The sequence below is a fragment of the Balaenoptera borealis genome (genome assembly GCF_965194805.1).
Source record: "Balaenoptera borealis genome assembly, chromosome: 1".
In the NCBI taxonomy this organism is placed as follows: domain Eukaryota; kingdom Metazoa; phylum Chordata; class Mammalia; order Artiodactyla; family Balaenopteridae; genus Balaenoptera; species Balaenoptera borealis.
Genome location: NC_138860.1, coordinates 168,507,772 through 168,533,290, shown reverse-complemented (window position 1 = coordinate 168,533,290; position 25,519 = coordinate 168,507,772). Strand labels below are relative to the sequence as shown.

General features: G+C 43.8%; 1 protein-coding gene and 1 long non-coding RNA gene across 4 annotated transcripts in view; one reads left to right on the top strand and one right to left on the bottom strand.

The window, feature by feature from the left end:
• Positions 1–331: 331 nt before the first annotated feature.
• The window catches only part of ZBTB8B (zinc finger and BTB domain containing 8B), a 55,190-nt gene continuing 30,002 nt past the window's right edge, over positions 332–25,519 (top strand). The window contains exons 1-4 of one of the 3 annotated variants that reach the window (XM_082345602.1): positions 332–5,785; positions 12,951–13,129; positions 15,060–15,291; positions 16,160–16,256. In XM_082345602.1, coding sequence (XP_082201728.1) covers positions 4,801–5,785; positions 12,951–13,129; positions 15,060–15,291; positions 16,160–16,209 — 1,446 coding nt within the window. In that variant the 5' untranslated portion in view covers positions 332–4,800 and the 3' untranslated portion in view covers positions 16,210–16,256. Of the gene's footprint in view, positions 5,786–12,950; positions 13,130–15,059; positions 17,358–25,519 lie in introns of those variants that run through there. The other 2 variants (XM_082345600.1, XM_082345601.1) reach the window with 2 other exon arrangements.
• LOC309623696 lies at positions 12,008–15,048 on the bottom strand. The gene is made up of 3 exons (XR_014241462.1): positions 14,648–15,048; positions 13,862–14,039; positions 12,008–12,999 (listed from the first exon to the last, which is right to left on the bottom strand). It is a non-coding gene; the product is annotated as an uncharacterized lncRNA (long non-coding RNA).

Genomic DNA, 25,519 nt, shown 5'->3' with positions numbered 1-25,519 from the left:
GCTGAGACCACAACTCCCATCACCCCGCGAGAACTGGAGCCTTCAGAGCGCATCCTCTGGAGGGGGCGCCAGAGCCACTGACCAACCTTCTGGCCCAAGGGCCCGCCTTCCTCAGCCCAGGAGCACCCATGATTAGTCGGCTGCCCAGCCTCTCACCGGAGGGGGCGACAGGTGAATGAAAGGGGGGCGTGTCGGTGCGCGTAGCTCGGCGGCGGCGGGGCTGCAACCCGCTGGAAGGTGAGAGCTGAGAGGCGGGTTTACGCTGCCGCTTTCATTGGCTTGGGGAGGATTCGGGGCGCCGGGGAGGGGGCCGGGGTGGGCAGCGGGCAGGGATGTTCCGCCTCGGTCGGCCTCTCTGGGACCATCCTGCCCGGCGAATCCCCGGACCTAGGCGGGCGAACCCTCACTCGATGACCGACCCCCTCCCTCCCCTCCTTCCCTGACATTGGGTTGCCCCCTACCCCGGGCGTCGTCCAGCGGGTGGTATGGGCACGCGCTCATTCTGATGGTGCCAGGTCGCAAGGGCTCATTCTGATGGCGCCAGGTCGCTGGGGCAGTGACCGTCGCAGCGATGGTCACTTTGTCCGGGAGAAGCCATGGGAGGGGCAAGGCCTCGGTTCTCATCCTCGGGGGCCAAAGACCATGTACAGTAACGGGTTCTGGTGATTTCTGCAGGGTCGTCTGGCTCCGGATGGGGAAGGATCCCCTTGTCTTGCGATCAGTTTAGCTGGTGAATCAAAGGTACAGTTGACCCAGAAATACTTTCTGTGAAAGTGGAAACTATTCTTCCGAGTAGTTCCCCAGCACTCCGTGCGTTGGGGAAAGGAGTGAGTGAGTTCCCCAGCCCTTCTCGCGGTTTCCTGGAGGGTTTGGGAAGTCAATTTGGCATAGTGGTTAAGGATGTCAACTCTGGGATTCAAACGAATCTCTCTGCCCCAATCCTGGCTTCAGCGTGTTATCTGTACATCTGAACCTCAATTTCCTTCTCTGAAAAAGAGGATATAATGATTTTATCTACTGCACTGAGTTATTGTGAGATTAAAATTAATTAATGCTTGTAAAGTATTTCTTACAGTGCTTCATGAGGAGTAGCGCTCAGTACATGCTAACAATTGATGAACAGGTTTCCATTATTCTCCTGTTGGTGATACTGGAGGAGTGTTGTCAGAAAGAGTGGGTGGAATTCAAAGCTGCTTTTGGCACTGGAGTGAAGACAGTCTTGCGATCCCCTCAGGGGAATGTCGGAGTTGGTTGCAGGTACTAGTGTTGGCATCTGCCCTCTCCTGGAGGACATGAGCTGTACTTGGTTCATTTTTCTATTCTTGGCATCTTCCTTGTGTCAGGCATTGCTTGTAGCCAGTAACCGTTGAATTGGAACCGTGGGAAGGTTGGGAGTGTCACTGCCAGAATGTGGATAAATGTGTTTCTGGGAGCAGTGTACCCTAAGAGCTTCCTTTTCAGGAGAAGTGGTGAGCCTCAGCATGTGCCAGGGATGCAGAGCACTGAAGGCAAGTGGGATTGAGGTGAATAAATACTTCCACATTGTATGCCAAATGCAGGATTGGAGAAAGGTTTGAAGAAAGTATGTGGATAGACTTTTGCAAAGTCAGGGGTCATTTATACAACCAGGTAGAATCTAGAATGTTTGCAGAGAGGAAGCCAGAGGAAATGGGTTTTGGGTACTGTTGCTGGAAAGGAGCGTCTTCCAGTGAAAAAATGCAAGTACTTGGGAGGAGGCCCTGTAGATAAGACCATTCTACAAGTTAAGAAGTATTGGGCCTACTTAGGTATTTATCTCCCTGATTTACCAACTCCTTATCCCTCTGTGCCTCCTCCTTTTTCTTCTTTGCTAAAAAGGAAAGGAAAAAAAAAAAAGCAATATATGCACACAGTAAAAGACCCTAACAGTACAGAAAGTTTATAAATGAAAAATGAAGGTCCTTCCACACACCTCTTACCCCTAGTCCCTCTCTTCAAGGATATCTGCTGTTAACTCTTGCTCATAAAACCTTCCAGAAAAAAATTCTTACATATACCAGCAAAAACATGTACATAGATCGGATCATACTGTACATTTTGTTTTGCATCTTGCCTTTTTCCTTAATATATCTTGGTGACTTTTTTATATGAACACAGACAGCTCTAGCTCACTAAATGCACGGTTGCATAGTATTCCACTGTGTGAATGTACCTCGTTGATTTAATTTGTCACCTATTGGTGGACATTCAGATTGTTTCTACTTTTGCGCTTGAACAAAAACCTCGTGCAATGGACATCTCTGTACTTTTGACTTGATGTACTTTTGGGAATACATTCAAAAGGGTAAGTTTTTAGCCGTGAAATTTTGGGGACAAAAGATGTGTACATTTTAAGTTTTGATAAATATTGCCAAATTCCCCTCTAAAATGGTGTTCCAAATGACAGTTCCATCAACAGTGGATATTATTACATTGAAAAATGTGATTTTACCAGTCTGATAGGTTTTCTTTCAGTTCTGAGGAAGAACAGAATGTGGTATTTAAATGTAGCATTCTCTTGTGTCTTGTTTTCCCCTTAATATTTTGATTGCCAAAGCCAGGAAGGTTTGGAGTGGCTGGAAGAGGTGAGAATGACAGTGAAATCTTAGTCCTGTGAAAACTTTCAGAGCTGATTTATTTGGGAAGAGTAGAATTTTTCAGATATCTGACAGTTCTCTTCCTTTCTGAACGAAAATGTTAATTTTAACTACTTTGGATGAAAAAAAATTTCCCAAAATTATAACTTCCTTGAGTCTAAAATGAATATAAAAAGAATCATCTTGATGACTTAGTCCCATCCATTATAGCCCTGGGCTATAATTTAGTGATGTCCTTAGGCCATTTTGAATATGTAGGAGCATTTAATACCCTTAGCCAAGTGGCCTCAGGCTGATATTTTGAAAAAATTTCTAGGTCTGTTTTTTATAACTTTTTTACCTTTTCCTAGCTGTCAGTTCTCACTTTTGTCAGTTTACTTGCTTAGAGAGGCTCCTCTACTTCTTTCCCTAATTGGTTCTCTAGCTTCTAAACTTAATGCATCACTTGTTATAAATATGTGTAAAGTAGGTGTAAATTGCCATTTAATGAGGTTGCTGTTGGTCTTTTATGAGTAAAGTCTGTTCGGTTAGCACATAGGCCTTGAGGGATCTATTTGGCCAGTGGAAAGAGTCTTTCTGGGGGGTGGAGGTGCCTCATTTCTGTTAGGTGAGGTAATTGTTGTGTTCCATTTGTAGAAAGAAAGAGTGCTGAAGAGTTGTTAGCTGTGGTTGGCAGCTCTAAGTAGGCCTTTTGGGATTCCGATAGAGGGAGAAGATGTAGGAACTTCTCAGAGCTCAGTGGGTCAGTAAATAAAAGGGGTAAGTTGATGGATGGCTATGTGGTTTGTGTGATGGGAAAAGATGGAGAGGAGAGCTCGGGGAAGGTCAGCTTCTGTCTTCCTCATTAGCAGACGGATTTTAAACTTGATTTATACTTGTTCTACTTAGCAGGTAAGAAAGGAGTATTCGTTTGTATTTAGCAAACCATCTTTGTCCAAAGCACTCTGCCAGGGGCTGTGGGGGAAATCTATGAAGTAAGACACGGCTCATGCCTTCAAAGGGCTTATAGTCCACTGACAGAGAAGGTCCAGGACATAAAAATACAGAGGAGAGAACCAAGGGTCGTGGAGTCAATCAATTAGGAGTGTCTCCGTTGTAAGAGATAGAAAATCCAACTCAGACCAGCTAAAGCAAAAAGGGACTCAATTGGCTTCTGGGACAGCATGAGCTGGGGCTCAGATGGTGCCCCTGGGCTCCATCTGTTGCTCCTGCTTGAGCTGGGCTGTCATCTGTGTTAGGCTGGTTCCCCTTGTGGTGTGGCAGCAGCATCCCTCACGTCCCACATGCCCACAGAGTAGAGAGCGCTCTTTTTTCGAGACCCCAGCAAACATTTCATTGCTTTTCATTGGCTCTGACCAAGTCACATGGCCATCTCTGAGCCAATCACGGTGGTCAGAGGGTAAGATATGTTGATGGTTTTAGCCTATGTTACCTCTTACACGTCCGGAGCCTGGGGATGGTGCCAGCTTTATGCAAAGCACGTTGGCTGTGGTTGGGGCCAAGGATGATTCCACCAAAGCCATAAAGGGCACTAAAACCATAAGAATGGAGAATGCATGCTGGCTAGCCCAAGCATCCACTAAATGTTTCCACAGACTTATGGTAATGGGTGTGAGCTGAGACTGTATTTGCCAGTCTCTAAGTTCTGTATTGGGATGCTGGAGACTCACCTGGAGACTGTAATTCTTAGATTCAGGTATTATTTATATTTTGAGCCTTGAAGAAAGTAGAATGTAATTTATAAGAGCATGAACTCTGGAGGTTTTGAGTCCTGGCTCTTTTGCAGCTGGATCATCTCCTATCCTCTCTGAGTCTCAAAAGTACAGTATTAATAAGTACAGTATTGTAACGTATAATATTAGTACTTCCTCTTAGGGTTTTTATAAAAATTCATTGAAAGAATCCATGTAAAATACTAAGTACTGCACCCATGTACAGTTAGGAATAGTTACTTTTCTTGTTTTCATCAGTTAACCCAGTTAGACAACCTTTGATTTTTGTTAGATCCCAAACAGCCCATATTATAAAGACATTACTCAACCAGGGTTTTTGGAAGAAAAATAAAAGAAAACAAACAAACAAAAAATGAACATCTTATTTGTAAGGTTGGGATTTGTGAATTAACTGAAAAAAAAAAATCTTGGCAGAGATCCAGGTTACTCCAAGCGCAGCAGCTGGTGGAGAAATGGAGATGCAATCCTATTACGCCAAGCTCTTGGGGGAGTTGAATGAACAGCGGCAGAGGGACTTTTTCTGTGACTGCAGCATCATTGTGGAAGGGCGGATCTTCAAGGCCCACAGGAACATCTTGTTTGCCAACAGCGGCTATTTCCGAGCCCTGCTCATTCACTACATCCAGGACAGCGGGCGGCACAGCACCGCCTCCTTGGACATCGTCACCTCTGATGCCTTCTCCACCATCTTAGACTTCCTCTATTCTGGAAAGTTGGATTTGTGTGGGGAGAACGTGATTGAAGTTATGTCGGCTGCCAGCTACCTGCAGATGAACGACGTGGTGAACTTCTGCAAGACATACATCAGATCATCCCTAGACATCTGCGGAAAGATGGAGAAGGAGGCCGCTGTGGCTGCAGCGGTGGCAGCAGCGGCAGCGGCAGCGGCAGCGGCAGCAGCGGCTCACCGGGTGGAGAGTGGAAGCCCCAGTTCAGGCAGGGAAGGGACCTCCTGTGAGACCAAGAGCTTGGTCTCTCCAGCCGAGGGGGAAGAGAGTGTGGATCGGCCAAGAGAGTACCCCCGTGGTGACTGCAGAGGCTGCCACCCTCTGGCACTGGTGGGGAAAGACAGCCAGGGCAGTGGCTCAGTGGACAGCGACCACTCCATTCAACCCAAACAGATGGAGCCCAAGGTGGAGTTCGATGCCGAGGAAGTGGAGGTGGAGGTGGGCGGACAGCTGCAGCAGCGTACTGCCCCGCTGAGCCTGGCCCACGGGGAGGAGGGTTTGCCCAGAGGCCAGGCGGTCGACTTGGCTTACAGTAACTACCATGTGAAGCAATTCCTGGAGGTGCTCCTGCGCCACAGTGCCGTCCAGAGCAAAGAGGACGCGGACCAGCACTTTTCTCGGAGTTTGGAGGGAAGACCAGGTGGTGCAGAAGTAGCAGCCATGAGTTCCATGATGGATGTGCAGACTGACTGGTATGGAGAGGACTCAGGTGAGCTCCATGAGCCTCCATCGTCTCTGCCACTCTTTAGCACACACTTGTGTGCCTTCTGGTCTCTCACTGTCATCCTCATCACTGGCATTGTCACTATTATCATCATCACCACCATCACCACCATCACCACCGCCACTGTTATCACCTCATTATCACTGCCACCACCGCCAGTAGGTACTAACTGAGCACCTGCTGTGTGCAGGGCATTGCCTCTTCAAGTATGTTTGTCTTTTACCTCTGCAACTAGAGTATAAGCATGTTGAGTGCAGTATGGAGACATGGAAAGAACCCATTCTCTTCCACTAACCAGCAGAGAGACTTTGGTTAAATCATGACATTTCTTTGAACCCTTTTTGTTCAGGAGATAATCACCCCCACCTTGCCTTTCTCACAGGGTTGAGGACCAAATGAAAAGGTTTTCAGAATTTTTTCTCACATATGAGAACATGTTCTATACAGGTAGGAAATTTATCCTACTTTGTGTCGATCATGGTGCCTGGCCCATGTAGACACTCAGTTAACATGCTGTGGTTGATGGTGTGATTTACTGGAGAATATTTTAGAGTTGAATTTGGTTTCATGTGAGTAAATTTCTTGTATCCTTTGGTAGACTTTTTAAACAGGAGAAAATCAAACAAAAATTTAGTAACATGAACACATAGGAGAGACCCAGGAAAACTGAGTCTGTCTGGAGACTTTTAATTTCTTTCTTTTTTTTCATTTTTACAGTTTTTAATGAAAGATTACTTCATTCCTGCATCTAAATTTCATTTTTTAAAAAATCAAGAATGCTCTGTATGTCTGATTAAAACTTGACTTGAAAAACTTGAAAGTACGGTTTCTGGTCCTCAGAGACAGTGGCTTAACCAGCAGGTAAAAGGTAGCGGCTGTTTTCAGTGACTACACTCTGGGAACTTGTTGAAATCTAATTTCCGTGTATATAGTAGCACTTCACAGACTGTGTCCCCCTTTCCCATCCATCAGCCCTTCATAATGCCACATGAGTTAGGTAGAAGAAGTGTGGAGAAACTGAGACCCAAGAGGGTTTAGTGAGTTTCTTAAGAATGCAGAGCTGGTAAATGTCACAGCTAATACTAGCAACCCTGGCTGGCTTCGTTTCACTCATAAAACAAACTGTGAAGGCAGTACAAGCGGATAGAGGATTTCAGTGCACTGGTTTTGTCTGTCAACCCCTCTGCCTGTAAGCACAAGTATCAAGAAATAGTAATTCAGCTGTACGTCACCCTCATTCAAGTCCATCTGTCCACCTGTAGAGGCAGCTTTCCAGCTACAGGGGTCTGTGGCAAGGCAGCCACCCCAGCCGCTTGCCATGCCTGTTGTCCGCCAGGTGTTGATTCGGTTCACCTGGCTCTGGGCTACGTTTATTCCAAGTGCCAAGGCACAGAGTTGGACTGATTTGTTTGGTTATTCCTTTACTTGCTCAAATATTTGAGCACCTTCCTTGTGAAGATACAAAGGTAAGTCAGATGTGGCTCCAGCTCTCAAAGAACTGATGATGTCTTAGAGGAGTTAAGAGGTGTGTAAATGGCACCGTGTGATAGAAAGGTACTAGGGCTGGAAGACAGATGGAGGTGTGAGTTTCACAGTAGTCCAGAAGCAGAACTGGCTTCCTACTGGTAGATCAGAGAGGCTTTATGAGAGTGGCATCTGAATACTCACTACTATATATAAAAGAGATAAACAACAAGGACTTACCGTATAGCCCAGGGAACTATATTCAGTATCTTGTTATAACCTATAATGGAAAAGAATCTGAAAAAAATACATGTATACATATAACAATCACTTTGCTTTACACCTGAAACTAACATAATATGGCAAATCAAACTATATTTCAATTAAAAAAAAAGTGGCATCTGAAGGTAAGAAGAGAAGACATGGGGAGAAATTGTAGCCAGATCATGGAAAAGCTTAAATGATAAAATGTGGGTTTCTATCTGTAGGCACAGGAGAATTTTTAGTAGTTTCAGAGCTTGGGAGTGGACAGGAGAGATTAATTTGGCCCCAGCACAAGATGGTGCAGAGATGGGAGATGCGGGCAGGGAGACGGTCAGGAGGCTGTTACAGTAGTTTTGTGTTCACATTGCTCATCTCTGACACTAACAGACACTGTCAAAGCACATGGTCCTCCTATAATCTCTCCTCCCCTGGACCTCCCATACCCAGCTCCAGCACCTGCCATTGCTTCTTGAAAAGTTCATCTATATCGGCCACCTCCACTGTTTTACTTCCCAATCTTTTCTCAGCCCACTGTGCTCTGACACTACCACCAACTCCCCCTTCCCTGAAACCACTGTCATGAGGTCAGCTCTACATTTCCAAGGCCGATCCAGGGAGTGATTTTCAGGTGTTATCTTTCTTGACTACTCTTGGTAGTTAACTCTGATCTTTCCTTCTTGAAATTCTTTCCTCCCCTGGCTTCTGACACTACAAGTACCCATTGCTCTTACCTCTGCCCATTCCTTTTCAGCCTCATCATAGGGTCATTTAATGTCAGTGTGTCAGCATTCCACCATTGCCTTGCTTCTTCAACATCTTATCATTCCTGTTCATTCATTCATTTAACGGATATTTACTGAGCACTTCCTATATGCCAGGGACTATTCATCGCAGTGAACAGAAGACAGTCTTTGTCCTCATGGAGCTGATATTCTAGCGTAGGGAGCCGGACAATAAACCAATAAGTACATATATAGTATGAAGAAGAACTAGAGCAGGGACAAAGTTGATAGAAAGTGAAGGGGATGCTGTTTTATTTAGTGTTGACCAGGAAGGCCTTTCTAACAGGTTGCCTTTAAGCGAGCAAACTGTAGAGATATCAGGGAGAACATTCCAGGCAGAGGGAAGAGAAAGGTGCAAAGGCCCAGGTGCAGGATCACACTTGGCAAGTGAATGAAAGGAACAGCAAGGATGCTGGTGTGGCTGGAGTGGAGTGAGCAAGGCAGAGAGTGGTGGGGGATAAGGTCAGAGAGGTTGAGTGAGGGCGGACTGGGGAGGGTGTTGAAGGCCATGAGAAGGCCTTTGAATATTGCTCTTAGAAGGAAATCCACTAGAGGGTCTTGGCAGAGAGTGACTTGAGATGACATATATTAAAAGGATCCCTCTGGGTATTGTGTGCTGTCACCTCCTAAGTGGGCCTCTTGCTCTCCTGTTGACCAGAGGGGAGCATCGACTATAGGGGAGCATAGGTGGGAGCAGCAGGACCGTTTAGGAGGTGACTGCAATAACCCAGGTGAGAGCTGTGCTCCTTGAATCAGTGTGGTAGCAGTAGAGAGGTGAGATGTGGTTGGATTAGGACTATACTGTCTCTGAAAGGTAGAGCTGACCAGATTTGCTAATGACATATAAGTGGTATGAGAAAAAGAGGCATTAAAGGTGACCTTAAGGTTTTTAGCTTGAGTGATTGACTTAAATGTTATGTTTGTGGTGCCTTTTGGATATCCCATTGAAGACGTGCAGTAAGTAATTACATCTATATGTTTGGAGTTCTGGGGAGAAATCAGAGCTGAGATATAAATTTGGGAGTCATTAATGGGTCCATGGAGTTTAAAACCTGTATGTTCCATGAACCTATAGATCTAGAAGGAGAAGACAAGAGATCTAAGGACTGAGCCCTGACCCAACATTTAGAGGTCAGGAAAATAGGGGAACCAGCTAAGGAAACTGAGAAGGGGCAGCCAGTGAGGTAGGAGGGAATCAAGAAAGAGTGATAGATGCCAAGAGGAGAAAATGTTTCAAGAAAAAGGAGAAATCAGATATGTCCAGTACTGTGTATAGGCAGATTGAGAACTGATCATTGGGTTTAGTAATGGAGAGGTCACTGATGAGCAGTATCAATGAAGTGGTGGACAAAAGACCAAACAGAGTAGGCTTAAAAGAGAACTCAGACGTAGACGTGAAGATAGTGAGTATAGATGCTTCTTTCAAGAAATTTTGCTGTGAAGGGAACAAAGAAATGCTTCCTGGCTGAAGGGGCATATGAGGTTAAGGTTTTTATTAAGGTGGAGGATCTAAAAGCATTTATTTACTGATGAGAATGATCCAGGAGAGAGGAAGATAAATGATAATGGAAGAGTGAGGGACAATGGATAGATAGAGGAGAGATGGGGGTCCCATGTATAAGTGGAGGGATGGTCTCGCCTTGGATGGGAGGGAGAACAATTCATTCATAGTAACAGGAGTGAAAGCGGATTAGATGTGTTCATATTGGAGGTTGGGGGGTGGCTGGGACCATGTAGACATTCTCTTTGCTTGCTCCGCCTTCTCAATGAAATAAGAAGCAAGGACAGCAGCTGACAATGAGGAAGGGGTAGGAGGGGGGGGAGATTTGAGCAGAGGGAAGGTATGAAATAGTCACTGAGAAGAGTGGGAGAGTGAATGAACCAGGGAAATACTTAGGGTTCTTGGGCAGAACCAAGGGCTCTTTTGATATTATAGTAGTCAGATGGTGATGGTTGGATTGATTTAAAGTGAGACCGGACCAGAGTTGTGCATTTTTTTCCAGTGATGTTAACTTGCCTTGTTTCACCTACAGAATAGGCAGAGGGTTATATTGAACTAGATGAATGCAGATAGAGGGAGATAGTGGACCAAGGCAGCTGAGGGTATATGCAAAGGAGTGGTTTCATTGATGGGCTATAGGCACTCAGCTGGGGAAGGAGGGGAATGAGAACTCGAGGAGGGGAAGGGCAGTAAAATGGCAGTATAGTCCATGGCTTGGACGTCCCAGTAGAGAAGGAACACCTACGGGGTGAGCTGGAAAGATATAAAATGGTGATTGGAAAGTGGAGCGCTTGAAATGTGGGTTATGGAGTGAGTACAGTTATTGGCAATATCTAGGTATGGGGCCATGATTCTCATCCCTGTCTGTACATTAGACTGGGAAGGATGCTTTAAAAATATGATGCTTGGGTCCCACCCCACCCATTAGCTTGGGATGGGGATTGGACATCAGTATTTATTTTCATTTTAAGCTTCCCAGATGATTCTAATATGCAGGCAGAATTGAGAGCTCTTTGTCTAGGATTGGGTGGCTGAGGTGGAGTGGAGGATAAGGTCTTTGGAAGAAAGGAGGTCCGGGAACAGAGAGGCCAGGGTGTTGCAAGCGTCATTTTCGGTATTCACACCAAGAATTATGCCAGGAGTTGTGTCTGAAGGCAATGTGATCAAATCTCCAAGGAGTGAGGGGATGATCTAGGGGCTCCTGGATAACTGTAACAAGGATGGGTAGCAGTATCATCTGATGGGATGAGCTCCGAAAGATCTTAGGGTTTTTAAGGAAGGAGGGAGGGACAGTGGTCTGGAGATGACAGTGAAGCACAAGGAAGACCCACCCTCCCCTGATCCAGGGTGTCAAGGCAGTGGGTTAAGGGAAGCAGGGTGCTTAGGGGAGAGCCAGACCTCAGTTAAAGCAACCACTCCAATCTGCTGAGGACTCTCAAAACTGTATTCTTCTCTTCTTTCCCTGAGCTCCAGATTTATCTGTCTAACCCAGATATTCCCCCATGGATGCTCTGAGCCTGCCTCAAACATCGTAAAACCCAAACCGACCTTCTCATCCATCCTGCTCCTGCTTTTCCTCCTGTGTTCCCTGCCTCGGTTTATTCCACCGTCACCCACCAAGTCAGCTAACCCAGAATCGGTGTCATTTAGAATCTTCTCTTTCCCTGCTCTCTCCTCCCCAACGTGGTCATTGAGTGCTGTTAATTTTACTTCTCAAACCTTTCTCCTCCTCTCCACCTCCACAGCCGTGGCTTTAATTCACGTCATCGCTCATCCCCTCCCACCTGGACTTCCTGCCTTTAATCTTGCCTCTCTTAAATCCTTCCCCTGCATTATCCCCAGAGGGATCCTTTAGAAGTCAAGTCTCACCTTGTACCTTCCCAGCTTAAAACCCCACCTGCTTAGAGAATAAAGTCCAAGTTCCTTAACATATCAGCATTGCAGAGGCAGGGATTTTTGTCTTTTCTGTTCACTGCTGTATCCCCAGGGCTTAGAACACAGCCTGGCACATCATAGGTGCTCAGTATAGATTTGTTGAATAAATGCATGAATGTGACCTTCTTGACCTTTCCTTGCCCTTTCCTTGGCTTCATTCCTCATCCCTCTCCACCCCACTTAATATTTCATATTCTCATTTACCTCTGTACCTAAGCATATGTTGTTCCCCTGCCTGAGATACCTTCTCTTTCTCAATGTAGGGTCTGCATCACAGCAAACCACTTCTACACATGCCTGGAAGCTATTATTAGGAGCTGCTGTCAAAGAAAGCTTGAATCCTGACCCAGTAGTCTGTTCCATCATAATAATTTTTTCAAACTTTTGAGGGTCATTAAATCAACTCAGGGGGTTTGTATTAGCCAGCTCAGGCAACCATAACAGAATACCACAGACTGAGCAGTTTAAACAACAGAAATTTATTGTCTCACAGTTTTAGAGGTGCAGAGTCCAAGATCAAGGTGCCAGCAGGGTTGGTGTCTGGTGAGAGCTCTCTTTCTGGCTTGCAGACGACTGCCTTCTTGCTGGTCCTCACATGACCTTTCCTCTGTGCAAGAGTAGGGAGAGAAAGACATCTCTGGCATAGTTTCCTCTTCTTATAAGGACACCAGTCCTACCAGGTTCGAGCTCTACCCTTACAACCTCATTTAACCTTAATTACCTCCTTAAAGGCCCTGTCTTCACATATAGTCACATTGGAGGTTATGGCTTCAATGTATGAATTTGAGGGGGATGAAATTCAGTCTATAGCAGGGTCTCAATCATTATTGTCCTAAAATGAAATCAAAGAGAATAGACATTATCAGAGTGAGTATTATTTTGGGAAGCTTTTCAAGTTGTCCACATGAAGGTATATGTGTTCTAAGGTTGTAATATGAGCTGTGTTTTCTAACTGTGAGCCACAGAGAAGTTTCAAAGCTGAGGCCTTACAGCATTCCTTGCAATCTTATATCAGAAGCCCACCTTCTCCTCTGGCTGACTGGGAACCAGAGTTGCAATTTGCAGACAATGTTTTGCTGTTAGCTGCTGGCGGAGTTGGGGTCCTTCTTCTCGACCTGGGCTGGTCGAACTCCCCTGCCCTGGATCCCATCCATTGCAGGGCGGCCAGTGTTGTTGCTGCTTACAGTACCATTTGGTTCCCCAGGTGGTGTGCTGGTGGTGCCCATCAAGCTGCACAAGTGTCCTTTCTGCCCCTACACTGCCAAACAGAAGGGCATCCTTAAGCGGCACATCCGCTCACACACGGGGGAGCGGCCCTACCCCTGTGAGACCTGCGGCAAGAGGTTCACCCGACAGGAGCATCTGCGGGGCCACACGCTCAGCGTAAGTGGAGGAGCCGGCGGTTCTCTCAGGACGGTGGGGTGGGAGTGGGGGTGGTTCATGACGTTTGTCTAACGTGAGGGCAAAAGGCCAGCCTGTCTTTCTCTTTTCTGTCCACTGGGGTATTTCCAGAGAATTTTAAACATGTATTTCTGCTACTAAGTTACACCTGGGTTGGTGGCACTTAGAGAAAGTTAAAACTTATATGGTAACAGACTAGTTTTCTTAGGAGGAAAGTTAAGAAAGTTTAGACCCTAGTCAGGGATGGTTGTCAAAAGGCAGAGAACACTGAGGCTTAGACAGGGGATTGTGGGTCTGTTCCCTGTGGTGTGATGCCAGAGGTAAGCTGCATTCTCGGTTTCCCACCCAACCTCAGCACCCCGGGGTGGGGAAGAGATATACTGCCATTTATAGGGCTACCTGTGAGCAGCAAAGAGGACCCCTGCCCAAGCGGACCTCCCCTCCCACTGGCTGCCGCCTAGGATTCTGTCTCCCAGGTGAGTGGGTGATTCCTACCTGCTAAAAAGCATTCAGGCCATTTAGAAAGGCATTGCATTTAAGATCGTCTTTGAGCAAGGCAATCAGTCTTTGGAAAATCCAACATAAAAATGGTTTGGATTTCAAAAGACACTATCAAGAATGTGAAAAGACAACCCACAGAATGGGAGAAGAATCTTTGTGAACCATTTATCTGCTAAGGATCTAATAACCAGACAACAATAGGTCCCTGGGTACCTTTAAGATAGTTTCATTGGTTGGAATCCTCATTCCCTCTATTTTTCCACTTTGTACGAGGTCCAGTCTACTGCAGCCCAAAGAGGTGGTCTTCAAAGGCTCCATCAGGTTATAAGGGTCACATACACACTTGGGTTGGCTCAGGCATTGGGGATTTAGCATAGGCAGCCCAGGAAACCTCAGGGGAAGCAGGGACAAAGGTCAGGATGTAACGGCAACTCCAGCAACCTGGGTATCGTTGTTGGCCCTTCTCCTGCATCAGCCTCTCTCTGTCACTGCCTCTTGTGTGTATCCTGCATCCAGAGCTCTCTAAAAGAGAGGCTCTGATTGATTCACAGATCCCCTATTGGCTGGAGTTCCTGAAAAGTGCATGCATTAGAAAGATAGTTCCTTATACAGAGGGGACCCCTGGGACTGCTGCCCTCACAAGGAGCTGCATGGAGTAGGAGATCAGGTTCTCTTTTCATAAGTAAGGAATGCATTTATCAATGAAAAAGTCAAGGGTGAAGCATCTGCTGGCACTTTTAGAGAATACACTGTCTGGCAAATCTGCCTTCCTAATAACTAAACAATCCAAGGTACGTAAGAGGCCATGCCTAAAATCCTAATCGGTTCACTGAGTGCCCTTTATATGCCAGGCACTAGGGATGTAGTAACAAATGTGACAGAGGACAGAGAACATGAATGAGGATAGTCCATGACCTCTTGGAGCTTAGAATCTAGTGAATTTTACCAATGATTTGTTAGAAATAAAACAAAGGGAGAAGTATAGGTGAGACTATGTACCTGGGGGACCTAATCTGGCCTGGAGCATCAGAGAAGACTTCCTTGAAAGTCATTAGTGGGAATTCCCTGGCGGTCCAGTGGTTAGGACTCTGAGCTTTCACTGCCGAGGACGCGGGTTCCATCCCTGGTTGGGGAACTAAGATCCCCGTAAGCTGCGTGGTACAGCTGGGGGGGAAAAAAAAGGCATTAGTAAGGAGGGAGAGGTGACGGGGGGAGGAGGGCACACTCCACGCATGTCCGATGGCCCTGGGGTGGAAAGGACCTTGGTGAGGCTGAGACTGTGGCAGAGAGAGCAAGAGGGAGAGTGGTGAGAAATGAGACTGGAGGGTCAACGAGGGGCCATGTCTCATGGGGCCCTGAAGGCCATGACTCAACCCCTTTTCTGTGACATTTACTGTGCTGGTGATTTTAGGTCCATAGGTCCAACCGTCCAATTATCTGCAAGGGCTGCAGAAGAACCTTCACAAGTCACCTGTCGCAGGGGCTGCGGCGCTTCGGGCTGTGTGACAGCTGCACCTGCGTTACAGACACACATGATGATGATGACGAATTGATGCCCATCAACCTTAGCCTGGTGGAGGCTTCGTCCGAGAGCCAAGAAAAGAGTGACACAGACAATGACTGGCCAATCTACGTGGAGTCTGGTGAGGAAAACGACCCCGGCGGAGAGGATTCGGATGATAGACCCCAAGTTCAGCCCAGCTTATTAGATGGAGAGATGCTTACGTAGCAATAAATTAGTGGAGAAGCGGGTTTAGAATTTGTTCTTGCCAGTTCTGTGGTTGAAAGCCACCCTTTGTCCAATTTTGTGGAACCCTGAGAGGAACATTTTTTCACTGTTAATTATTTGCATTCCTGTTAGACTACATGGTGGAGGTTGGATTCTGTGACTCAAAGGACTTTTTAGTGCCGCCCCTGATTTCTGAAAGCTTTCTGAGTGAATCAAGGTTGGCTCTGAGGCGTCCCGTTTTTCCTGCCGTGCATCCAAACTCTGGTTGGGAGGGAGATAAGAAAATCTCCATACTTTTTTCATAGTGTCTCAATCTTTCTGCATTCCTGTGTCGTTATCCTCTTTCTCTGAAAAGGTGGGCAAGAACATATTAAGTTTTGAGATCAATCTTACTTCTGCCAAGCCTCACCTAATGAATTCCGTACTTTAATTTTCTGGTGAAGTATTAAGGAGAAAGTTTCCTTGATATAAGGCAGACAGGGCCGTCTGGCTATATGACTGTAAAAATTACTTTCTAAATCTAAGATTGCAGTTTTAAAGGCTGGGGGCATTTATGTGCAGACAAGCATGGAAATGAGCTGAAAGTTTCCTTATGGCACTGTGACTTGCCCCGTTGAATTAAATTTTAAGTTAGCCCCGGGAAGGGAGACTGAGAGCCCAGGTCTGGGTGGTTTCCCTGTCTGGCTTGGGATTTAACAATTCTTTGCACACAAATAACCTGTTTTATGATCATAAAACAAGGCATTTGGGCAAAACTCAAAATGCTCCTATGCATTTTCCAGCCATTTCCAAGAGCCACTGCTGTGTAACCTGGAAATGCAGCCACCACTGACATTCCTTTACTTCGTTTATGAATAGAACTTTAATTGGAGGGAAAAGGTAAGCCAATATAAGCAAGTTATATGTCTAAATTGTTTACCTTTTAAAAGATCCTTTGGAGGGAAAGGGAAGGTTACTAGAAGAACAGGTTTTTAAAACAAGTCTGCTTTTCACCCACTTTGCAGCCATGCAATTATTCTAACAAAAGAGACTGTACTTCTTTAAAAGTCTAAAGAGCAGGAAATATTAGGGATTAAAGATATTTAAGGCACTTTCATAATTTTGTCTTATGTTAAAGTATCCAAAATGAATTTTCTTCCTTTAATTTTACTATAGTTGTATTTCAAAAGATGGTAAAAAACAAAACAAAAACACTTTCCTTTCTGCCTCTTGAACAAAAAGAGATAATCAAAAAATTGTAAATTGGCTTGTGAATAAATGTTAGCATTGAAGGGTTCAGGAGGTGTTTAAACTGTACTTCTCAATAGAAGTTAGAACCCTAGGATGGTGCTGGCCCCAGACAGCAGCTGAATTCCTGGATCCCAGTCCACACAGTAGGACCACACGTTGGCCTGAAGTAGACTGGAAGTTTAAAAACCAGTCTATTAACAGAGATAGTTGGAAAATTATTGTTCTAGATCAAGAATTACACATTGAAAATTTTCAAGGACCAGAAACACTTCTTACCAGAAATGAAAATATTAGCATTGTTTTAAAAGCAGGACCTTAGCAAAAGGGAAACCTAAAAGGAGGTGTAGAAGATATACTTTGCAGGGAGTTACGTTTGATATTTTCGCTCTCTCCATTCAAAGCATTTCTGATGTTTTAATATGACTTTTCTACCTCACAGTTCAACGCTCTGCCTGCTTTCTCTGGCAGAGCAGTGATCCTCTCTGGTGACCCCATAACCTATTCACATCACTGGGTGCAAAATAAAAAATTTTACATTAGAGATTACACTCTAAGACAGTGATTTTCAACTGGGGGTGATTTTGCCCCCCAGAGTACATATATCTGGCAATGTCTGGAGACATTGGCTGTTTGGAGTTTGCGTGTTGGCATTGGGAATAACTGAATTCGGTCGCTGAATTCTGTCACTTTTAAAGAAGATACTTCCTCTGTGTGGACTATCAGATAATAAACTGTCCTCAGTTTTAAATTCATGTTCCCATTTGGTGGTCAGTATTTATAATCTGCAGTGTCTTTGAGGTTTAATTTGTGGAGTTGGTGATATTTTTATAAGTAAATTCACAGTTGGGCCCAATGCAGACCATTAGTGATTTAGTTTATATTTGGCATCTTTCTGGCATATTCAGTCCAAGTTTGCAAAGGGATTTTTTTTCTAATATTACATATACTGCATGGATGGGAACAGGATTTTTACTTGTAATGGGATTGAAAAGTGGTACCCTTGAGAAATTGTTTCTTTTGGGAGAAGGGAACAGGCTTTCACAGGTGTTGGAAAGGAATATAAATAAGGCCTGGATCTGTAATACCTTTAGAAATGACATAGAGCATCATGGCTTCTGGTCATTTGGCAGAAAGATGCCAGTCTGATGTAAATATTTTGGTGGTCACTATACTTTGAATATTCCTTAAGAAAGCTATTGACCCAGTGGTCTGCAGAATGTTGTGAAATTGAATATTCTGGAGGTTCAGAATACTACGAAGGGTTTTTTATTTTGTTGTTGTTGTGAATTGATGTTGTAATAAACCCCACGTAGAGAAAGGCAACAGGCAGGGCTGCATGCACTGATTCTGAGGGCGGTGGGGAGACTGGAGTGGCCTTTGGTCACTTGAATTCTTGCTGTTTCATTTGGATGTCTAGGTTTTGCCTGTGTGTCTTTTGTGCACTGACAATAGAATTATCTCTGTGAAGTGTAGTGTAATAGGGTAGAGAGGGGCAAGGGGATGGGGTGGGTGAGAAGTCCCTGCTACACTCTGTTTTGAGCATTACCACTGTACTTCCTGTCATTGTTGGTCCTTTGTCGCTTGCTTTGTGCTTTCATGTGTTCGTGCTATCTTTTTACCCCAAAAGGGGGGTGCTTTATTCAGTTGCTATGATAGGCAATGTTTTCATTGATTTTTGCTCCATATTTCTACCAAATATTGCTGTGTTCCTCAAACCTTTCATTAAAGCTCTGAAAATTTGAATTCTTTTCTTCAAATAATGCTTCTGTAGAGATAAATGAAAAGTTGTTTGTTTGGCAAGGGTAGTTTGCCTGGTTTCTAATACGTCCTAGTTTTCAAAGGTGACACTAACTCACACCATTGTGATCAGATGATATGGAAGCTTCATAACTTGAGGAGGACATTTAGCATCTGTTCTGACCCTCCAGATGGATAATTTTACTACTGCCAGTGCTTCATTGACAGCTGTGGCTTGGGGAAACAATTTTTATATCCATCATTTGATTTTTTTTGGCCCTCTGTCAGTAGCATATTAAAAATTATTGGGGGTTAGGATTGGGATTATGTGTTTAGATGAAGAAGGGTTAGCAGTAACAAGCTTGGCGATTTTAAGGGAAAGCATCAATTTGAGATATATGTCTTGATCATGTGTAATGGATATGGATTATCTGTCATGCAGACTGTGAAGGGTATGATTAGGATTTTTTTGGAAGCAGAAGAATATGCCAGACAGTTTCACATCTTTCTACTATCCATAGTCTCTGAGGAGCTTCTCCTGCCACCAGAAAAAGCAAGCAAATAGTAATATAGTGTCCTCCAGGGGTCTACTTAGGCACAATCGAATGTTTAGAAACATTCAAACTCATAAACTACCACAGCAGATTCGCTTAGAAGGACATAGGATGGGAAGCACGGCTCACCAGCAGGGCAGAGCCAGATGTTGCTTCTCCGTCGGAGTCCTTGCATCTGTCCCTGTGGTTCAGGTGCAAGGAGACAGACCCACATCAGGCAAGTATGGAAGCTATTCTGGCTTAAAAGCCTCTTGTCCCAGGGGGGCAAGTATCTCTTATAACAACTCCATAGAAATAACTTCCAGTGTCCCCACAAGAGACATGTCTCTTCCAAGAGTCACTGTGGTTCGGGAAGCCCAGAGGTGTGGCTTCCTATCAGGCATTTGTAGTTCTCCCAGTCTGGATACAGTTCACCAGTTCGGGGTCATTTCTACCATATGTAATGTTGCCCAGCAACATGGTTGATATACTACTCTTTATTAGGTTGCCAGGGGAACAGAGCTAGAAAGTTAACCCAAGGTTAAATTCTCACACAGAAGGGGAAAAGGTTTTGTTAATCCTTTACCAAACGGTATGCTGAGCAATTACACAACAGTTACTGCACCTAGTTCCTATGAAATATAGCCAGAGGAATTTCCTGCTAAAATATAGCCCACACCAACTCACTTTTCCTTGAAGAGTATTCATTCTTTGTGCTTAGCTACTCATGATTAAAACACTGCAAATTTTGCTGAGGTATGTGTAAGAGTTGGATAAATGGTCCCGTCAAAATTATCCCATCAAAATGTCTTGTATCCTTTGATGCTACCCAGAGTAGGCAGGTATAGTATAACATACTATAGGGACATCATTGAATGGAAATTTCTGGGGATCCCATCGATCACACTTTGATAGGAACCTATGTCCACCTGGCAACCACCAAACACTAGGCTCTTGATAATGGTGCCTCTTATTTCTGTGTCATGTGATGCTACCCTTGCCTGCTTCTGTTGCTCCTGGCAGAGCAATAAGCGAGGACGGCCAGTTATTTATTCAACAGTTATTCAATAATCATTTATGGAGTCCTTATCATGTGTCAGGCACTGTACCCCTGATGTACTGTCAAGGGTACATTAATGAACAATTCCTGTCCTCCCAGAACTTGCACTGTGTAATCAGGGGGGCCAACAAACAACACAGTTTGGGGTGTGACAATAGGGGCAAGGACAGGGTGCCCTGAAAGTGCTTGGGTAGAGCAACCAGCCCAGTCTTAGAGCCTCAGAGAAGCCTTTCTTGTCTAAGCTACTGTTGTTGTGGTCCTTCCCATCCAGTAAACTTCTTGCTTTGGGATACAATTTATAAGCAACTTAAATAGTTTCTGACATTTCCAGCCTTTTCCAAACATGGTGGCTTTGGACATTAACAGTGTTTAAATTACATGCTTTATTCAGGTATATAAAAATATTACAAAAATTCAGAATATCCTAGTTGTTAGAAAATATGCATCAGATGCTGTGGTTTTCTTATTCAAGAAACAACAACAACAGGGACTTCCCTGGCGATCCAGTAGTTGAGACTTCGCCGGCGATCCAGTGGTTGAGACTTCGCCTTCCAATGCAGGGGGTTCGGGTTCGATATCTGGTCGGGGAGCTAAGATCGCACATACCTCACATCCAAAACAACCAAAACATAAAAAAAAAACCCAAACCCACAAAAAACAGAAGCAATATTGTAACAAATTCAATAAAGACTTTAAAAATGGTCCACATCAAAAAAAAAAATCTTAAAAAAAAAGAAAAGAAACAGCAACAAGTAACCTACCAACAAATAACTTCTCCACCCCCTGTAATAAGTTAGAAGAAAGGTATTGTTAACTGTGACAGATGTGGAGGAGCCCTATTGCATATGGATTGGGTCTTGGTTGACCATGTAAACTAGTTAATTCCCAGACCAGATAGATATGGAACAGAACCATTAAATCAAAGGATTTGAGAAATGGAAAGGACTTTGAGGATAATCTCCTCCAGAGAGATTTTACAGAGAGATGAAATGACTAGTTTTTAGTTCCCACACAGCTAGTTAGGCTCAGAAAACAGATCCTGTCAGGCCAACGCTGATAACAAACAAACATGTTTGGGCAGGCAGCAAAGACCATCTGTAGACAGCATTTGTTTCCTTGGGTACCCATCAAACTAAAACCCCAGAAGAGGAAATGGCTATTTTAGCCTCATGTGGCTTTGTGTGATCCTGGCCTGAATTCTTGTAATGCTTAGACAGGGAGGGGGGAAATCACATGTTGAACATGAGGGAGTTAATTTAATTTCTTTTCCTATAATACCCACACATATTTGAAACAACATAAACCACCATCAACACACAAACACACACACACAAACACACACACACACGACAAATCGAAATTTTATTGTCCACTTATCTAATATGTATCAGGTATTTGATATTAATGTATTCACTTTGTAAAAACTTTCAAATTAAAAAATTTACAACATTATCCTGAAGTTACTTTTGCCAACCTCTCTAGCTGATTTTTTGGAAATTTATTTATTTATTATTTATTTATTTTTGGCTGCATTGGGTCTTCGTTGCTGCGCGCGGGCTTTTCTCTAGTTGCAGCGAGCAGAGGCTACTCTTCGTTGCGGTACGTGGGCTTCTCATTGCGGTGGCTTCTCTTGTGGAGCACGGGCTCTAGGCGCACGGGCTTCAGTAGTTGTGGCGCATGGGCTTAGTTGCTCCGCGGCATGTGGGATCTTCCCGGACCAGGGCTCGAACCCGTGTCCCCTGCATTGTCAGGCGGATTCTTAACCACTGCGCCACCAGGGAAGCCCCTGATTTTTTGAAATATAAATTGGGTGTGATTCCGGGAAGGTGACAAGGACAATCATATTTGAAACAAAAACCCACATATTTTTAAGACAGCAACCCATATAATATTATGGTATTGAGTGAAAATGTATTTTAGGTATTTCTTGACTCAGTGGATTTTAACAAATCTACTGCAAAAGCTAATTTTACTTAAACTTCTGTGATAATATATAAAAGTTAAAAGTAAAAAGATTAGTGACTTGACAATCTAAAAATACGTAGAAGCAGTGATCCTGGTTGTTAATGATATCAAGATTGGGATTAAAATTAATGTAAATCATCTTTAATTTGGTTAAATAAACCTGGGGGTAAACAGGGAATAATCTCAAACTAAATTTTTGTTTTGATTTATAAAAAGTCAGATTAAGACACCTAGTGACAAATTTAGAATAGGAACAGCCTGCTCTGGGTTCAAGGAAGAGTCTTTTTGTTCCTTTATTGCTCATTTTGTCTTCAGAAACAAACGTAATTTAACTATGTTCTGTACCTCCCAGATTCAAAATTGACCCAAATTAGATAACTGCAAGTTTTACAACGGCTAAGGTCAAAATGGTCAAAACAGTTTCTTTAGAATGAATGAAATACAATGAGGGTTAAGCCTCTCACATGAATGAGTTAATAATCCTTCATCATTTAAACTTAGTTAACTGGTTTTCTCAGGGCAATTATTTTACATGAAATTTTATGAATATAATATTAGTTAAGAAAAACCTCCCACAAAACAATGGGAACTATTAAATAGAGCTCTAAACAGAAGAAGCTTCCATCAACATCCTTTCCCACCTCTGTCCCCTGGTATTAGGACCAATTACTTCCTTATATTAGACAGTTTCTGGGCAGAGTATTCCAAGCCAGGACATTTTAGATTCTGTGAAAGAAGACTGACCACCCCTTGATGAGTGGGCAATGCGGGATGCAATATAAGCAAAAGCAATGGCAGATAACACAAAAATCAGAAAAGGTGCAGCCTTTCTAAGTGCTTAGGTCTATAGGCATACACTTTCCAACAACTTTTGGAAGAAAAATAGAAACTGACTTTATCTTTGGCTGCCAAGTTACCAAGTGGATTAGTTCCTCTAAGAAAGGCACTTGTCAAAACTATCAGAAAAAAAAAAAAAAAGACAAAGTTGGAAGTGATCCAGACCATTAAAACAATAGCAACTGATACCTTTTTTAAGGAGTGGGAAATGTTCTGCTTTTTAGAACTGAATTGGTCTTTATGTTATAGTGGTTATGTACCAGGTCTGTTTATATGATTCAATGTTGTCCCCAAGTGTGTTGTTTTGCTATTTTTACTCTTTATATATAAAGAACTAAAAATAAGACAGAATGAAGTAATAAATTGGTGGATATAATCTATGTAATTTAGATGTGACTTCTCATTTCTGTTGTTTTGGCATTCCATTTTTAACATAAATCTTTAAGTCGTGTTTGAAATATTATTTCTGCTTAAACAATTTCAAATATTTATCTTCTGAAGACAGGAAGTTGGTTCAGTTTTAGCAATGTACTGATATAATTTTACATTTTAAAAAATGTTGAGGCAGGTTTATTTAAGATTGGCTGGGCTCACTGCCAGCTCTTGAGAAAAGCATTTACAGCCTATAGATTTTAAAAAGATTCCCTCATAACAATATAGAACTGCTAACACTATATACACTTTCCATCTGTTTGAAGACTCATTAACTTCATTTAGTAATGAGCAAAAAAAGTTACTGTCTAGAGCAGAGGTTGGGTCAGATCTGCTTGCTGCCTGTTTTTGGCAAATAAAGTTTTATTAGAACACAAGCTCACCCATTCCTTTCCGTATTGTATATGCCAGCTTTTGCCCTACAGGGGCAAAGATAAGTGGTTGCAACAGATGCCTTTCATCTACAAAGCTCAAAATATTTACTATCAGAACTTTATAGTTTGCCCACCTGTGATCTAGAATATTGGATGGGACGTGAGATCTGTTATTCCTTATGTAGAGATGATGGAGATGAGGTAGGTTCCACCAATCTGGTGAGCATCACAAGGATTTAAACCAATCTGGGTATGTATGAACCAATCTGTGAACATCACTAGGATTTAAACATGTCTGGTATGTATGAGAGTCAGTGAAAGGGCACAGCTGGTGTGTATGAAGTTTTGGGGGGAAGTCACTGGAAGGATCTGACCAGGAGAAAAGAGTCATTTGTCTCAGCTCCAACGAAGTATGCCTGAGCCTTCAGTGTGAGAGCTACAGGCAGAAACTCAGTGAGTATGATCCAAGATCTTGGTGAGATGCTGGGGGCTCAAACTTCACTGCTTTGAACATATGATGCCAAAGCTTGAGACGGAGTGGGAGGGCAGGAGCACTGACTGCCCTGCACTTCTGTAACTCTGCACTTCCTTGATGTATTCTCAGCACAGCTGTGGCTCACAGGCAGTAGCAAGAGAGGTTAAATCCAGATGGACAGGGAATTCCCTGGTAGTCCAGTGGTTAGGACTCCGTGCTTCTACTGCAGGGGGCACGGGTTCAATCCCCGGTCGGGGAACTAAGATCCCGCAAGCTGCGTGGCGTGGCCAAATAAATAAATAAATAAATAAATAAATCCAGCTGGGACAGCCTCTAATGGTTAGCACTGAAGGCAGCTGGGATGTCAGCTTTCCCAGGCACCCCTGAATTCAGCAGCAGCAGACATCCAAGCGCCCCTCTTTGTCAGGGCACTTTTGGTTTCAAGGAACAGGCACTCAAGCAAGCTTAAGACAATGGTTCTCAAAGTGTGGTTCTAGGACCAGCAACGTCAGCATCATCCCTAGAAGCATTCTGCTTCAAACTGAAGTTTGAGAACAGTTTTAAGAGGATTTATTTCAAAAGTAAAGTGAGCGACATTATGAGTGTTCTAGGAGAGGAAGTCAGCGGATCACCCATAATTAGAAAGTCAGGACTGAGGCTGTTATGGTCCTTGTCCGCCTCGCTGTGCCTGTGTGAGGCTCCCCAGCCATTCTCAGACTAGCTTTTTTCTGCCCATTTATCAATTCTAAATGACTGCCCCAGCCCCTACCTGTCCTTCAGTTAAAATCCTCCAAAGGAAAACACCTCAGTTTCTGCCCAACAAAGGATGGGTTCCCTTGGGTCACATGGTAACTTGGGCAGAGGAGGGCTCTGGCTGGAGATGAGGGTTGGGGGTCGAGGGGTCAGGGGATATTTTTTGGATGTTACTTGGGTGGGTGATGACAGTATGAGAGGCAGAGCCCCTGAGAAGGGGCCCTGGAGAGGGCAGCTATATTGACATATATGTCTCCTATACCAAGAAAGTCAAGGCAGACAGGAAATTTTTTGGGAGCATGCGTCATACAGCTCCAGGAATTCCTAGAATCAATGGGAGGAAAACTGCAGATGGCTGTTGTGTTTTCCATTAGAAGGGGAGCAAAAGTCTATTTAGTTATATACCCAAAAGAATTGAATTTGAAAACAGCTGTTCGAACAAAAGCTTGTACGCAAACATTCTTAGCAGATCTATTCATAATAGCCAAAAGGTGGGAACACCCAAATATCCATCAACTGATGAAAGGATAAAAACAAAATGTGGTGTATGCATACAGCAGAATATTATTCATCCATTAAAAGGAATGAAGTCCTGATACATGCTACAACATGGACGAACCTTGAAAACATTATGCTAAGTGAGAGAAGTCAGTCACAAAGGACATCGTATTGTATGATTCCATTTATAGAAAATACTCAGAATAGGCAAATCCATAGAGACAAAAAGCAGAGTAGTGGTTGCCAGC